The 14,610-nt window shown below is 39.3% G+C and overlaps 1 protein-coding gene across 1 annotated transcript in view; it reads left to right on the top strand.

Annotated features, from left to right (window-relative positions):
• DGKI (diacylglycerol kinase iota) overlaps positions 1-14,610 on the top strand; it is a 427,088-nt gene that overhangs the window by 192,385 nt on the left and 220,093 nt on the right. The window contains 1 exon segment of the mRNA XM_041753541.1: positions 11,683-11,754. Within this exon segment, the coding sequence (XP_041609475.1) occupies positions 11,683-11,754 (72 nt within the window).

Below are 14,610 nucleotides of genomic sequence, written 5' to 3'. Positions count from 1 at the left end.
CAGGGCCACTGGGCAAAAGACGGTGGGGGAGAGGGTAGGTCCCATGGCCACATGCTATAAAACTCCATAGGTTCCACAAGTTATTGACTTCAAGAGATTTGGGTTATGGCCTTTTTTATTGTACAAAGAAAGGTCTGCCTTAGGAGTAAAAGGACCCTTTGGGAAGGTTAAACTGACATTAAGACATACTACAAAGATTTTTTTTTGGTAATCAGTAGTAAGCTGGGTTCAGTAAAGGGCAGTTTTGATTTGGTAAAGCAAGATAACTTGGGAGTATATATACTCTTCATCAATTAATTCCCAATTTGTTTATTTATTCACATGACTTTTTTTGATGAAGCACTGGGATGAGCTGACCAGCATAGCATTTTTGACAAAAGAGGGCTGCAAGGAAATACTGGCTATCTGAGGTAGGAGTGTTGAGGGTGAGTGAGAATTGGAAAAAGTTTCACGAATTTTACTGTTTTGACCAGTGCTGGAAAGAAAATATCATACTGTAGCTTCAATTACCAAGTTTTTCTTTGGAAGGCTACTTGTCTTTACTTCAAGGGTATTGCCCTCCATTATAACTGGCGTTATCTCCTCAGTTCACAGTGACTTTTAGTTGGTTCCTTTCTAGCTTATAAAAAGGACACATGAAATAGGTTGAAAGGGGAAGAAAGTAAAAGGAAGATGAGGAGGAAGGGAGAGTAGAATGGTTTTTATTTGACCTTTTACATGGTTAGGTAGAAGTCCTCTACTCTTAGATGATCTTCCTTCATTGGGTCCATCTACCCTACTCTTTATGGGGTTGCCTTGGGGCTTGTGGGCTTTATCTTACATAGTAGACTGTAGACTATCTACAACTTTCAAGAAAGAAAGAAAGAAGAAGAAAGAAAGAAGAAAGAAAGAAAGAAAGAAAGAAAGAAAGAAAGAAAGACGAGAGAAGAAACAAGTAGGTATTCAGGCACAGCCAACTTTGAGGTTAGATATGTGAATAGTAGGAAGGATCTGGATGAAGAAGCTCTTTGCCTTGCAAACATATCTTCACTGGATAGCCTAGTAGCTGGCACCACCCCCAATAACTTTCAAGCCATAATAGAGTTGGAGGAATTTGATTAAAAGAAAATCAATAAACATTATATTTTGGTTCAGGTATCCCCTTGTGTCACATCATGCTTTCTTTTCTGGCCTTGTCTTCCACTGGCATGGTCAACCAAATGAGGAAACTGGACTCCCTGTACCCTGGGATGCTGTGACCATGTCTCCTTTGCTTCCTCTGTTCTCAGGCAGCAGTCTTGGAGTGCTTATGGCTATTAGCTGGGAAGTCAGTGATCCTAACTCTTCACATAATGTTCCCACAATAATATATTACTATATTCATCCCCTGTGTATAATCCAGCTACTTATGACTTCTCAGAGACTCTAGGAGTTATAGGATGGGATGATCTTACACCTGTGTGTCTCACCAGATGGTAAATAATCTTTCTTTGGATCCTGGTTTGTACTCTGGATTAGAGGACACACACACACAGAGAGAGAGAGAGGCAGAGACACAGGCTGTGGAAGAAGCAGACTCCCTGGAGAGAGCCTGATGTGGGACTTGATCCCAGAAATCCCAGATCACACCCTGAGCTGAAGGCAGACACTCAACCACTGAACCACCCAGGCATCCTGGGTTTTTTCATAGTATTTATTTCCCCACCCTCTGTCTTATTAAAACCTCCAACGTACTTGCCATTTCTTGACACCCATTTTGACACAATGTCATTGATAGAGTGAACCAAGTGGTCTGCAGAATGTTCATATGGCTCAGGTCCCTTTGCACTACATTTGGATAGGATTCAGAGGAGTTGAAAGCCCTGTTAACTCTACCAAGTGAATGTAAACAGTTTTTGATTCTCTTTTCAGAAAGGGATGGAAAATAATTCATTTGCCAAATCAATGGCCATATGTCATATACTCAAGATCAGAAGATCCCTGCTTTTAGATACACTGGGTTGAATTTGTGGTAGTCCAGAATTATCTCCAGTATAATGTCTGGTTTTGTAGGAGCTCATTAAATGGCAATATTTTAGGGACTACCACCATGGCTTCCTGTAGTCTGTATGGGTGGCATGTAAACAGGTAATAATTTTTAAAAACATAAACACAATACCATTACCATAACTTAAAAATTAATCATTTAATATCACCTAATTGAGAATGTGACATTGGTTTTGATTTAGATATGACAGGGAGAGTGGTTTATGGTTTCACTTGGGCTTAAGGCCTCCCTATGCCAGCTCTTGCATAACAGGCCAAGAAACCAATGACTGGAGTTCTGCTGAATATACCAGATATGTTTACTCCAATTACACAATTAGGGAGCAGGAAAATTAATTCTGGTGGATTTGTGAGGCCAGTAGACTCTCTGTGAACTGGTCCTGGCCCAGGACTTTTTTTTTTTTTTTTTTTTTTAAAGATTTGTTTATTTATTTAGTATAGACAGAGAGAGAGAGAGAGAGAGAGGCAGAGACACAGGAGGAGGGAGAAGCAGGCTCCATGCCGGAAGCCTGATATGGGACTTGATCCCAGAACTACAGGATCACACCCAGGCCAAAGGCAGAGGCGCTAAACCGCTGAGCCACCCAGGGATCCCCAGGACTTCATTTTTCTAATTGGACTTCGTATGTCCCTACTCTAAAAGGGCACCAAGATGTTGCTTCATACCCAGAACCTTGGGTATACAGATCAACTTGGACTCTTGTCCAGTAGTCTTCAGAATGTTTGGATATTTCTGCCTCCCCAGTGTACGACTACCCAAGTAAATGTCTATATCCTCTTTTAGAGGCTGAGGAAATGTTGCCATAGACCCCTACTATGATGTTGTAGGATTTTTCTCTGGTAGACTTGCTGTCTCTAATCAGTGAGTTTTATCTTTGAAAACTGCCTTATGTCCAGAAATGAGGCAAAAGATTATGACCTGTGGGAGCATTGGTCTTCATATCTCTTGATTCTCCATTCTTGATTTCTTGTGATTGTTAGATTGAACAATACCTGTTTTATCTGTACTCCATCTTGCCTCTAGGGAGTTATTGCTGTATTAACCATTTGATAGCTCTTTGTAGGTCAAGCCCCCTTGGCTGCAACTTCAATCTTGCTGTGATTGTACCCACCTTGCTTCAATGGTTAATTGCTGCCATGTGGTCCTATTTTTTTGGGATTCCATAGCCCTCGTTGCTGTCAGAATGCTCATTCTATAAGGCATTTCCTATCATCAGACCTAATCTACAGAGGAGAGCTTCTCAACAATGATGGTATCCTTCTTACCAGCTTTTGTTGCTTTTGTAAGGGGAGTATCCTTTGCCACCTCTTGCAGAACAGAGTCCAGTAGTGGATTTTCCAGCTGTACTTAATATAACAATTCTATCATGCCTATTTCTGTGAAATTTTCACAACTTCCTCTATCATAGCAATCCTGGCATTTCTACTTCATTTAAATAAACCCTCTTTATTCAAGTTTTCAGAATGCCATTGAATGTTAGTATCATCTTCTGGGGTTCCTGGTAATGTGTTAAATGCTCTATTGTAGAGGAGTGCTCCCACATTGAGAGACGTCTTTATCCAGCTTAAAGTCCTATCCCCTTTTATTCTGAACCCTCAGGATGCCATCCCATATGCACTTTCCCATTCTAGCTGGTAAATACTGGTTATGTCCTACAGCTAGATCTTTTGAGATGAAACCTGTTCTTTCTTAATGCCCATATACCTCCCTGGCCGGGCACATTGATGTGAAAAGTTATTAGGTCATTTGAAGTACTATCAGGAAGTGTAATGTAACATGAGATGGTGTTTGAAAACTGGAACAAAAAATAGTCCTCATTAAGTACAGCAGGAAAGTCAGAATTGCTGTGATAGAGGAAGAGACAATCAAAATCTCACAGAAATAGTGGCTCTATTAGGCATAGCTAGAAAATCCATCAGTGGACTATCAAACCCTTAAAATGAAGTCAAAGCTATTTCTAGACAGCAGAATCCTTTCTTTCTCTAAAGGCATACATTTTATGGTGATGCTACTCTGACATAAATTCATGAAGCCAGGAGGGACACAATCTAACTAATTTTGGCAAATTTTCTAACTCTCTTTCTCAGCTGTCTGGGGCTGTTACAGCAAAATAGCCTAAGTTTGCCCAGAAAGAAAGCATCGTTAGTTCTGCCAGCAGAAGAGCATTTTCCTCCATTAGTTAAGGGTAAAAGTACAGCCAATTATCTCCTGGAATGTCATACTGTCAGCAAGATTATAGATTATATGGCTTCTCAGAAAAGCTGCAATCATTTTTATTGGTAACTGTAGTAACATCAATCCTATCTTTGGGAAAAGTTGTTTTTAAACAAAACAACCTGCTTGGTGAATATTATCAGTGTTATAGTTTTATTGGTAAGTATCAATTATGAGACAATCAGATGAAATTAATTTTCATGGATGATCATTACCATAATTGTAGCTGGTTGTATCATTAGGAAAATACTTTCATGTAAAGAACGTCCCTGGTATTTTAGGACAAAGATATAAACCCAACAGGTAATGTTTTATATACAGTTTTGGCCATATTGAGTATAACTCCCAGTATCTGTATAAGACATTTTTGTCCTAGAATAAGGATAGTCATAAAACTATGAAATATAAATGTCACAGTTAAAAATAGTTGACATGTAAATTAAAATGTAAATCAGTAGCCATTGTTATAGGCTTAATTCTAATTATTTCTTAATTGCAAGGTCCTAGGTTAAGCTGTCTGTTTCAATGAAGTCATCTGTCTTTGAAATGACTAAGTTCTGTAAATCAAGTCTTAAGACTCTTCAAACAGCCTGACAAGTTCATGGTAGCAGTGTTAACTTTACTAAGATGACTGTGCCCTAAATTGTGCTTCCTCAATTTATGATCTGTAGTTTATGACAAGAGCCTTCAGATAAATTAATGGCAAAAACAGAAACTGTGAGGATAATAAGACTGATTTGCACTGATTAATGCATTGTAATTACTGGCAACATTAGAATGGAAGGACGCAGAAGGTTTTATTGAAAAATAATAAAGTGTCAATCTGTGTGTAAGTCAGTGATTACTTTAGAGCAAGAGCATATTATCGACAATAAGGGCATTAGTAAATTTTCAGAGCCTTTAATTAATACTGCAAAGTGTATTATAATTAAACCCAATAGATAAGAATATAAGATAATTCTAATAAAGTCACTAGATTCATAATTTGCAGTGCTGTAAGAAGTCATAAAAACATTGCTTTCCATTTATAAAGACATCATTTGTTATAATTCATTTTAGATGACCACATAGGTTTACATTTTGAAAATCTTGACTATTGCTACAAATTTAGCTTTATTCCTACAAATAAGCCTAGTAAAATCAGTAGAGGAAATTTAGGAAGTTCAGGTAAATTAGATTTTTTATGAGTAAATAAACTGTAATGCTGCATAAACTAGAAAATTAATGCTGCCATTTTTTTCTGTACTTTTTGTTTCCTTGAAGTACAGTTGACATGTTATATTAGTTTCAGGTGTACAACATAGTGATTTGACAAGTGTGTATGCTATCCTATGATCACAAGCATAATTGCCATCTGTTACCATACAATGCTATTACAAACCATTGATTCTGTTCCCTATGCTATGCTTATTATTTCTGTGACTTATTTATTCTGTAACTGGAAGCCTGTACCTTCCACTCTCCTTTGCCTATTTTGCCCATCCATCCGCCCACCCACACCCCTGTCCTTGCTCTTTCTGTTCTTTGTTCATCTGTTTTGTTTTTTAGATTCCCCAGAAAGTGAAATGATACAGTACTTGTCATTCTCTTATTTCACTTAGCATAATACCCTCTAGGTCCATCCATGTTATCCCAGTGTCAATTTCTCATTTTTTTATGGCTGAGTAATATTCCATGTTCTTTTTTATGGCTGAGTTCCTTCTTATGGTTGAGTAATTCTGTGTGTGTGTGTGTGTGTGTGTGTGTGTGTGTGTGTGTATGTGTACATCTTCTTTATCCATCCATTGGTAGACACTTAGGCTGCTTCCATATCTTGGCTATTATAAAGCTGCACTAACCGTAAGGGTGAGCATGTATATCAATACTACTAAATTTTCACCATTGGAGGACCAAGGAAAAAGACATATTATAAAAATAGCCCAGTATCTACTGATTCACATTGTCAGGCAAGAGTACACATACCGGTAAAAAGACTGGACTAAATAGTTTGCTGAGGGGAAAAAGTCAACAAGTTGTATATTGTAGGAAACGGATTGGTTTATGGTGGTTTTGTTAAAGACTAAAGGTTGTACTCTGCATAGGGCAGAATTAGTCCATGAGTCTCTAGATAGTTGGTTAAAACAAGTGTAATTTTTTTTATTAGTCAGGAAAAAGGTTTTAGATTGTTTAGATTAGATTGGTGTGGGTCTGTGCCTGGGTCACTCAAAGGTCATACAAGTACCATTTTTCATTGGCTAAAAACATGTTTTCAATTAGGTCGGTGTGGGCCTACTCTGAGGTCATTCAGAGGTCTTAGTTATTTATCAGCTTCAGCTGGTGGTGCTCAAATGTCATGGTTGTTTGTGAGCCTAAGCTGGTTAAAAGCATTCATACTGAAACAGCACAACCAGTTTGAGATCTTTAGCGAGGTTCTGCTCTGATTGATAGCATTTCCTTTTTCATTGTATTGAATCACTGTGGTATTTGTATTCCATTGGATAAGTTTATAAGAGTGGTATAGCAGTTTATTTTGGAATTTCATTTTTATTTTCTAGAAGTAATGAACTTGCATCTGATGAAGGTTTTAGATATTAAATATAAAATGTATAAAACTAGACATTTGTCAAAAATTATAGAAAGTACTTGAGCAAAAATGCTTCAAGTTCTCTGTTTTGAGATAAATATTAACTTAGTCTTATAATTCCCTTGGGTTTGCCTTTTGCAATACTTTGTGAATCTTGGACATGGGAGTGGATATGTAGAGGTTTATTTTGTTTTTGTTGTTTAAAGTTTTGGAGGCAAGAGCAGTATCAACAATACTGTTGGATAAAACAAAGTCAAACAGAGAATCAGGCGGTGATCAGGAGATCCCCTTATTCAAACCTCAGTAAAATACATAAACAGTAAAATCATTTGTTTGTTTCAAGTAAAGCCCTTCGTTTCTGGTTTAAGCCAAAGCTGTAGAACTGAGGGCCATTTGGTATATGCCCTAGATTGCAGAAGAAAAAGAGACAGCAAAGCTTTAGATACTCGGAAGAAATATTGTTTAAACTTTATTCCAAGGACTCAATTTCATTAAAAAACTCAACCCCCCAAAATAAATGACCTTATCTCTCAGGGTTCATGGCATTTATAATTCTGCAGTCAGTTAGATCCAAAGCATATGACCTCACATCCCTATTTTACTCTTTGATAGTGATGAACAAAATAGCCTTAAAAATCATAGTCAGCTGAAATTCAGTAAGGGCATCTGTCAGTACCATGATATTAGATTTGGGCCAGTATTTAAAAATGGGTAATTAGGAATCTGGCTCTTTTTGCTGTGATCCCAGCCAAAATCTCCCCATTGCAGGTGGTCTGTGGGAACTTGGTTCATGAAGGCTTTGATGTGGTTCTATTTATGTCTCTATGTTAGACAATAACCCTGAAGCCATGGCTGCTGTGACTCTTCCAGACCAGCATCCAAAAACAAAGCACAGACCTCGTTTCTAAGAGACCTACAATTCTGTATGAGCGCAGTGCCCAGAGCCCTCATTGTGGATGGCCTTGCTGTTTGTTTCTGGTATCAGCCTGGCTGTTGAGACTACAGCCTAAGTGGGCTGCATCTGTTTCCCTGAAGCCAGAAGGCCAATGTTCAGTAGAGGGGTGGGCTAATACACACACTCAATACCATCAGATACCGTGTCACTGGTCCTATCAGTCACTGCAGAGCTTCATCAGCAAGGCAATGGGAGAGGTTCCTGTTGATAGATCTTAGCAATAAAAGTATTCCTTCATTTATATCTGCTGTGTTGTAAAGATCTCGCAGATAAAATTGCTTCATTGTATACTTAAAACCATTTTGGGGTATAGAAGAAATTTGTACTTTTTATTTTCATTTTCAGGTGAAGGAAGAAATCGGAAGGGTTAAGTGATTTGTCTAAGATCACCAGGCTAATAATTATTAGAAGGTCCAAAAACCATTCTCAGTTTTTCCATCTCTCTGTCAGCTTCTATTTGATAGTCATCTGCTGTATGAATTAATAGAAAAGTGGCTGTGTAACGATAGCATTTAAGACTATTTACCAATACATCTGACACAGCAGCATTCAGACTTCTGGTTGGCTACTGCTGTTGCATCACTGGTTCTACTATACTGATGGTCAGCCATGCACTTGTCAGTGTCACAGACTTAACAACTGACAATTAGAATCCTTGTATGCTTGCCCTGTCTGTAGGGGTTGGAGGAAGATGCAGGTAGGGGCGTATTTTCAGGTGGTTTGCGTTAGGTTTTTAGGGTCTGGATAGCATAAAATTTTTAATTGGATCACGTGGTGGCAATGACTTTCTTGTTCAATTAGAAAACATACCATGTCAATGATTTTCAAAAACTATGGTGAATTGTAGAGACCTATTAAGAAATATTATGGGGTGCCTAGATGGCTCAGGCAGTTAAATTCCAACTCTTGATATCAGCTCCAGTCTTGGTATCAGGGTCATGAGTTCAAGCTGTGCATGGGGCTCTGCACTGGGCTTGGAGCCTACTTAAAAAGAAAGGGAAAAAAAATTACAAGGGCTTCTCTCAAATTCATGTACACATAAAATAACCAGCAACTTAGAGTAGCTGTTTATTAATGCTAAGGGGAGGACCAAAAAAAAAGGCTTACAATTTATCAGGAGAGATCACAGTGAATTGAAGTGATCTTAGAAGACTTGGATTTTTGTAGTGGAAGTAAAATTCACATGCCATAGGTGATACAGTGGTGGGCATTCTAGATGATGGTTTGAAGATAACAGAAAAAATTGTCCAAAACATGGAAATGAATAAAGCATGTTGGAAATGTAATTAAATTAAATTAAATTAAATCCATTCCTCTAAACATGGGAGTTTATAATAGGGTGACAGATTGATGTTAAAAATTGGGAAGATTATGGGTGGCTCTAAATGCCAGTAGGAATAGTTGATTCTGTAGCTTTGAGGAAAGAAATAGTTGAGTATTTTGAGATGATGCTGATATGTAAGAAGTAGCATTTTCCCTGGTGGCTGTGCCAGGATGGAATGAAGAAGCCAGGGGGAAACAGACTATCCCAAGAGCAACAAGTTAGCAAATGGGGCAGACATCCAGATGTGAAGTGACCACTTGAAAAGCCTGCTGTCTGCTGCCTGTGAGGAGCAGGCTGGAAGGACCTAGCCATGCAGCCAGGGCTGGCTGCAGGAGTCCCTGTGCAGACACTGCACCAGCTTTAGTACACTTGCTCTTGGCTACAGCTTCCTTCCTCACACAGTTACAAATGGTTGCTATGGCTCAAAGGGAAGTTTTATTCATCCCTCTTTTACCTAGTCCATCAGGAGTAGCCTGAGAGATGATGGGGAACTTGGCAAACACTTCCCGTATGAATTCATTTCTTCCTATTTGGTGCCATCTTGTGTCACATTGACTCATCTTGAATCGAATTATATCACGTTGAATTGAAAGGACCTGCATGCCTAATCCTTTGGCCCCTGGGCTCTGTGTCCTCTCTTCTAAGCCGTGTCTATCAGGCAGCTCTCTCAGTGCTGGGGGATGTGTGGGTTGTTGCTGGCCGTGCAGCAGTGAACACCACACCTGTCCTAATAATTGATCCATATGTGTTTTACAAGCGGTGCTTCCTTTTGGGAAATGATAGTATCACCGACAGAAGGAGGCATTGTTTGGGAGAGGTGAGTGCGTTAGGGTCCCCAAGACCACCTGTTTGGAAGATTTGCTAGGATTACAGGAATCAGTAAGTATTACGGCTGTGATTTATTACAATGAAAGGCCACACAGCAAAATCAGCAAAGGGAAAGGCATATGGGGCAAAGTCTGGAGACAACCAGGTGCAACCTTCTAAAAGTCCTTTCCTAACAGAGCCACATGGGTTGTGACAACACATGTGAAAGATTGTCTCCTAGTCTCATTAAAGGCTCAGTGCCCAGCGTTTTTACTGGGGGGCTGGTTGCATAAGCACCTCCTGCCTGGCACACACCCAAGTCCCAGACCTGCTGGAGGAAAGCAGGTGTGCAGCATAAACCACATTGTTTGTACCAACACATTAGATGTAGTGAGCCACTCTGAGCTGTTTGGGGGAATTGGGGAACTCTTGAAATCCAAGTTTCTACATACCAGCCAAGGGCCAACTTTGCGAGCTGGCCTTGTAAGGAGAGTGATCTCCAGCCTGCTGCGTCAACCCCCTTGTTCTTGGAATGATTGCTATCACTTCAGTTGCTGAGAAAGGGGGACTGGTGGAGAAGTTTTTCAAAATCCAGGAAGGTCTGATGTTAAGTCGTGTTTCTGGAAGTGAGATTTGAGTATGGGACAAAAGAAAAGGATTCAAGGAGGAGTCAGAGCATAGAGGGCTGAGAGCCATCCTGGTTTGTTTTGTGCAGGAGATGAGAGAAGCAGATGGAGAACGTGAATGTGCTTTAGGAACTGAAGAGAATGGAGAGGCTCAAAATGGAGAAAGTGCTCCATAGTATATAAAATACTACAGACTGGTAGAAATTCTGGGGACTGCAGAAAAGTACCATCGGGAATTCTTTTAATAATGTGTAAATTGATTTTTTTTTTCTTACAGTGATCTATACACATTAAGGCAAGACTTTTTCAGCCAGGACCTTAATAGCTTCCCTGCCCATTACATCTTTCTGTTTTCTTTTGATCACTTTACACAATCCTCTCTTCAAATGTTTTTTGTCATTGCCTTGCTTTAGTTTATTTGGGCTTATAGATGTCACAGGCAGATAGAAATGGATAAGCTTTGGGAGGACTAACCAAAGTTCTTTGAGCATTACTGCCTACTTCTCTCTGGTAATTATAAGGACAGCAGCCGCCAAAAAACATCTCTTCTGTTCTTGATGGATAAGTAATTCTGTTTATTCATTTAAGAGGATTGTGTTTGCTATTCCATTAATCTCATTGCTGCTTGCCAGTGAAAAATAAAAATTGAAAGCTGATTATTTTGAGTCCCAAGGGGATGGTGAAAGTGTTTGAATTTCCTACAACACCATTGGACTCTACCCAGACCCTGATTTCTAGGTCCTAACTCTGATATTTAATTTCTCTCTTTGTGGGTTCTTAGATGTTCGTATCGTGCAGAACCTCTGAGGTGGATGCCCATCATCACAAAGAACCATGTGACCCAACAGTGGCTTTCCTTTTACTTATAATAAAACTCTATCTGAACCACATTTATTTGGGGAAAAGAAACAACTTTTTGTGGCTGACTTGAGTAGTTAGTGGCACAGCAAATACTGGTGCCTCCTCTCACATTACAGATGATTCAGGAGTGAGAAGTTCTGGGATGGTGGAGGGTGGAGGACACAAGTGCTAACTGTGGCATTTGCAGTGCTAGTCACCTTGAGTGGTGGGCCACTTCTGGCCTTACTTCTTTGGACTTCAGGAGGGCGAGTGTGTGCTGTGATTAAAGTGGTTTTAAATTCTCTATCTCTTATCCTAACATCCCAGGGCTTCCAGCAAAAATTCTCCTTCCACAGTAAAGAGATTGTGGCTATCAGCTGTTCCTGGTGCAAACAGGCGGTAAGTTTGGGGATGAAATAAAACAAAGTGGGCTCATGTTTTATCAAAGTAGACTTACATCATTACTTGAGTTGCTGTCTATAAGTGGAAGGTTCTAATTTATGTATTATTTCTCTCACCTAGGATCCTTGAAGGAAGAAAGATAGATTAAAACTATAGAACTATAGCCTATATGACCTGGGAGAAACTAGAGAGGTCAATCAACCCCTTCATTTATATACACTGAAACCTAAGATCAGAGACTGGGAAATCCTCCCCTGGTTCTCACCCTGGGTCTACAGTCGAGGACTTCTCATCCCTAGAACGTATTTCTTCCACCACACTAGATTATTGATAACTCCTCTATGGTTGGAATTTGCAACATTAGATAATCTCTCTAACACTGGAATCCAGCCATCTTGGTTCTTCTGTTTTTTGATGTGGGTGACTTTTATGGGGTTGCGTTGGGGTCAGGGACAGTCTTGTACTCTCTTTAGGCTTGGATCTGGTTACAGCTGTGCAAATGCTCATTGAAATGTAACTCTTCTTTACATTTGGGCATATATATTCATTAGGATCCAATGGTAGTTTCCCTGTTTTCCTCTTTTATCTATCCTTTATCCATTGTTTATCTCCTCTGTTCCAACCAGATTGTTCATTTTCTTGTTTGCTTATGCACCTGTTCTTTTTTTTTTTTTAAACAGACGATGCTAACTCATGGGTTTGCAGACTGTGGCCCATAGGCCAAATCTGACATGGCCTGTTCTTATAAATAACATTTTATTGGAACACAGCCATGCCCATCATTTACATATTGTCTATAGCTACTTTCATGTTACAACAGCAGAGTTGAGTAATTGCAACAGGGACAGTATGGCCCTTTAAAGCTAAACTATTTACTAGCTGCGCCTTTTGTAGAAAAAGCTTGTGGACCTCTGCTGTAATCTCTCAGTTCACCTACTTTGTTGAATGACTGTATGACTGTGGCATAGAGTCCACTCATTGCATAGACAACCTGAAAAGAAAGGACTGCGGTGTTCAAGGTAAGTTAAGGTTTTGCAGGAAGACTTCAGCCCTCTACATACATCAGATTTAACTAGCCAAATGAGCACACAGGGCAGGAGCAGATGCATTTAGTTGAAACACATAAAATTGATATTTTTTGTGGGGCAAAAGCTTTTGAATTTGGGGAATTTTATGACATTTGACCTATATCTCTCTAGCATAATTTCCCTAGTTCCCTATGTATCAAGAGAACCTACTGTCACTAGGTAGGGATGCACTAGTCTGGAAAGTTCAATGCTTACTGTATCCTCATCCTGCCACATTTTCTAGGCATTTGTATCTCCTTTCAATTAATTTTTACACAAATAATCTTTGTGCTTCTGTTCAAGAACATGCTCATAAATGTAAGGTCATCCTAGTCCTTGAATGAAACTATGGCAGTATCTCCACCTGGAGAGAAAGAAACTGATTCAGGTTCCAGGTGTCACTAACAGCATCTATGCTGTGAGTTTCCCTGATCTGTTGAGACTCCACTTGTGGGATAACATCATTGATAGTTTGAGCTCCTATGGACTACATTGGCTCCACTCCTGTAGCAACCAGGCTGTGGTGAGAGGGTTTCTTCAGCATCCATTGATTTTGGGAACTCAGTCTTACTTTCTGTGAAGCACATGTTCTCTTGTCACTAATTCATAGTCCAATTGAATCATGTTGTAGGTGATTTTGCAAGAAGATGAGTTAGTGACAAACAGTTAAATGACAAAAAGTTAAGACAAAGCATTTTAAGACAAATTGCATTGGGGATATATTTTAACCCTATTGGTAATCTCTTCAAGAATATCTGATGTCAAACAAGTGCTGTCTGTAGGCACTTTCTGCAGCAGGGGAAAAAAAAACTGGGTTCAAAAGCTAGGTTTTTTGGTTTAGGCTCTGACTCCACCTTGTAAAAATTATGCATTTTTGGACTTTATCTGGATAGCTCTTTGTCTGGGTTGGAGAGTACTCAGGTATAAATTGAGAGTTGAAAGACTGTCTCAGAGATCTTGACTATTTTTTTTAAAGATTTATTTATTTATGATAGACATAGAGAGAGAGAGGCAGAGACACAGGAGGAGGGAGAAGCAGGCTCCACACCGGGAGCCCGACGCGGAACTCGATCCCGGGACTCCAGGATCGTGCCCTGGGCCAAAGGCAGGCGCTAAACCGCTGAGCCACCCAGGGATCCCGATCTTGACTATTTTAGAAATGCAATGGGCATGCAGTTAGGGGTTTATTTGAATTGCTAAAAGAAAATCAGTTTTGAAGAAGATATTTAGATAATGTTTCTCCAGTATATCACTGTTTGCAGATCACAAATAACTGGTGGTAGGAGAAATTACTAACTTATTTTGCATTCATACTTAATTAGTAATTTGCTACAGGATCATATGAAGATAGGCAGAAATGAAGACAAATTCTCTCTCTGACATAATTGGGATGGCCATATTTGCCAGGTTTCCTGAGACAGTCCTGATTTATGTTTGTTGTTCCAACATAATTGTTATCAGTGCTCCCTTTCATTTTTAAAATCGTTCCTGTTAAGATGGCACATTATGCTTCCATTAAGTATAATTCAGTAGAAACTGATGTAAAAGTTTTTAAAAATCATGGATTAAATCTTTAAGGCCCCAATTATTGCATAATGTGGATTTTGTTTCTTAGGAAAAAATTGTTACCACACATCGTTATCACTTTACATTCAGAAAATGATGGTCACTCAGTCCATTGATGCAGAGTTAAGCCACTAATCCTGAGGTATTGTTATGATCACCAGTCTCCATTTACTTTCTTCCTTTCAAAAACAGGAAGCCTTTTAGACTTATCAAGTGTGGT

This window comes from Vulpes lagopus, chromosome 4, assembly GCF_018345385.1.
Source record: "Vulpes lagopus strain Blue_001 chromosome 4, ASM1834538v1, whole genome shotgun sequence".
NCBI lineage: Eukaryota > Metazoa > Chordata > Mammalia > Carnivora > Canidae > Vulpes > Vulpes lagopus.
The sequence above is the reverse complement of the archived record's forward strand: the minus strand, read 5'-3'. Positions and strand labels throughout refer to the sequence as shown.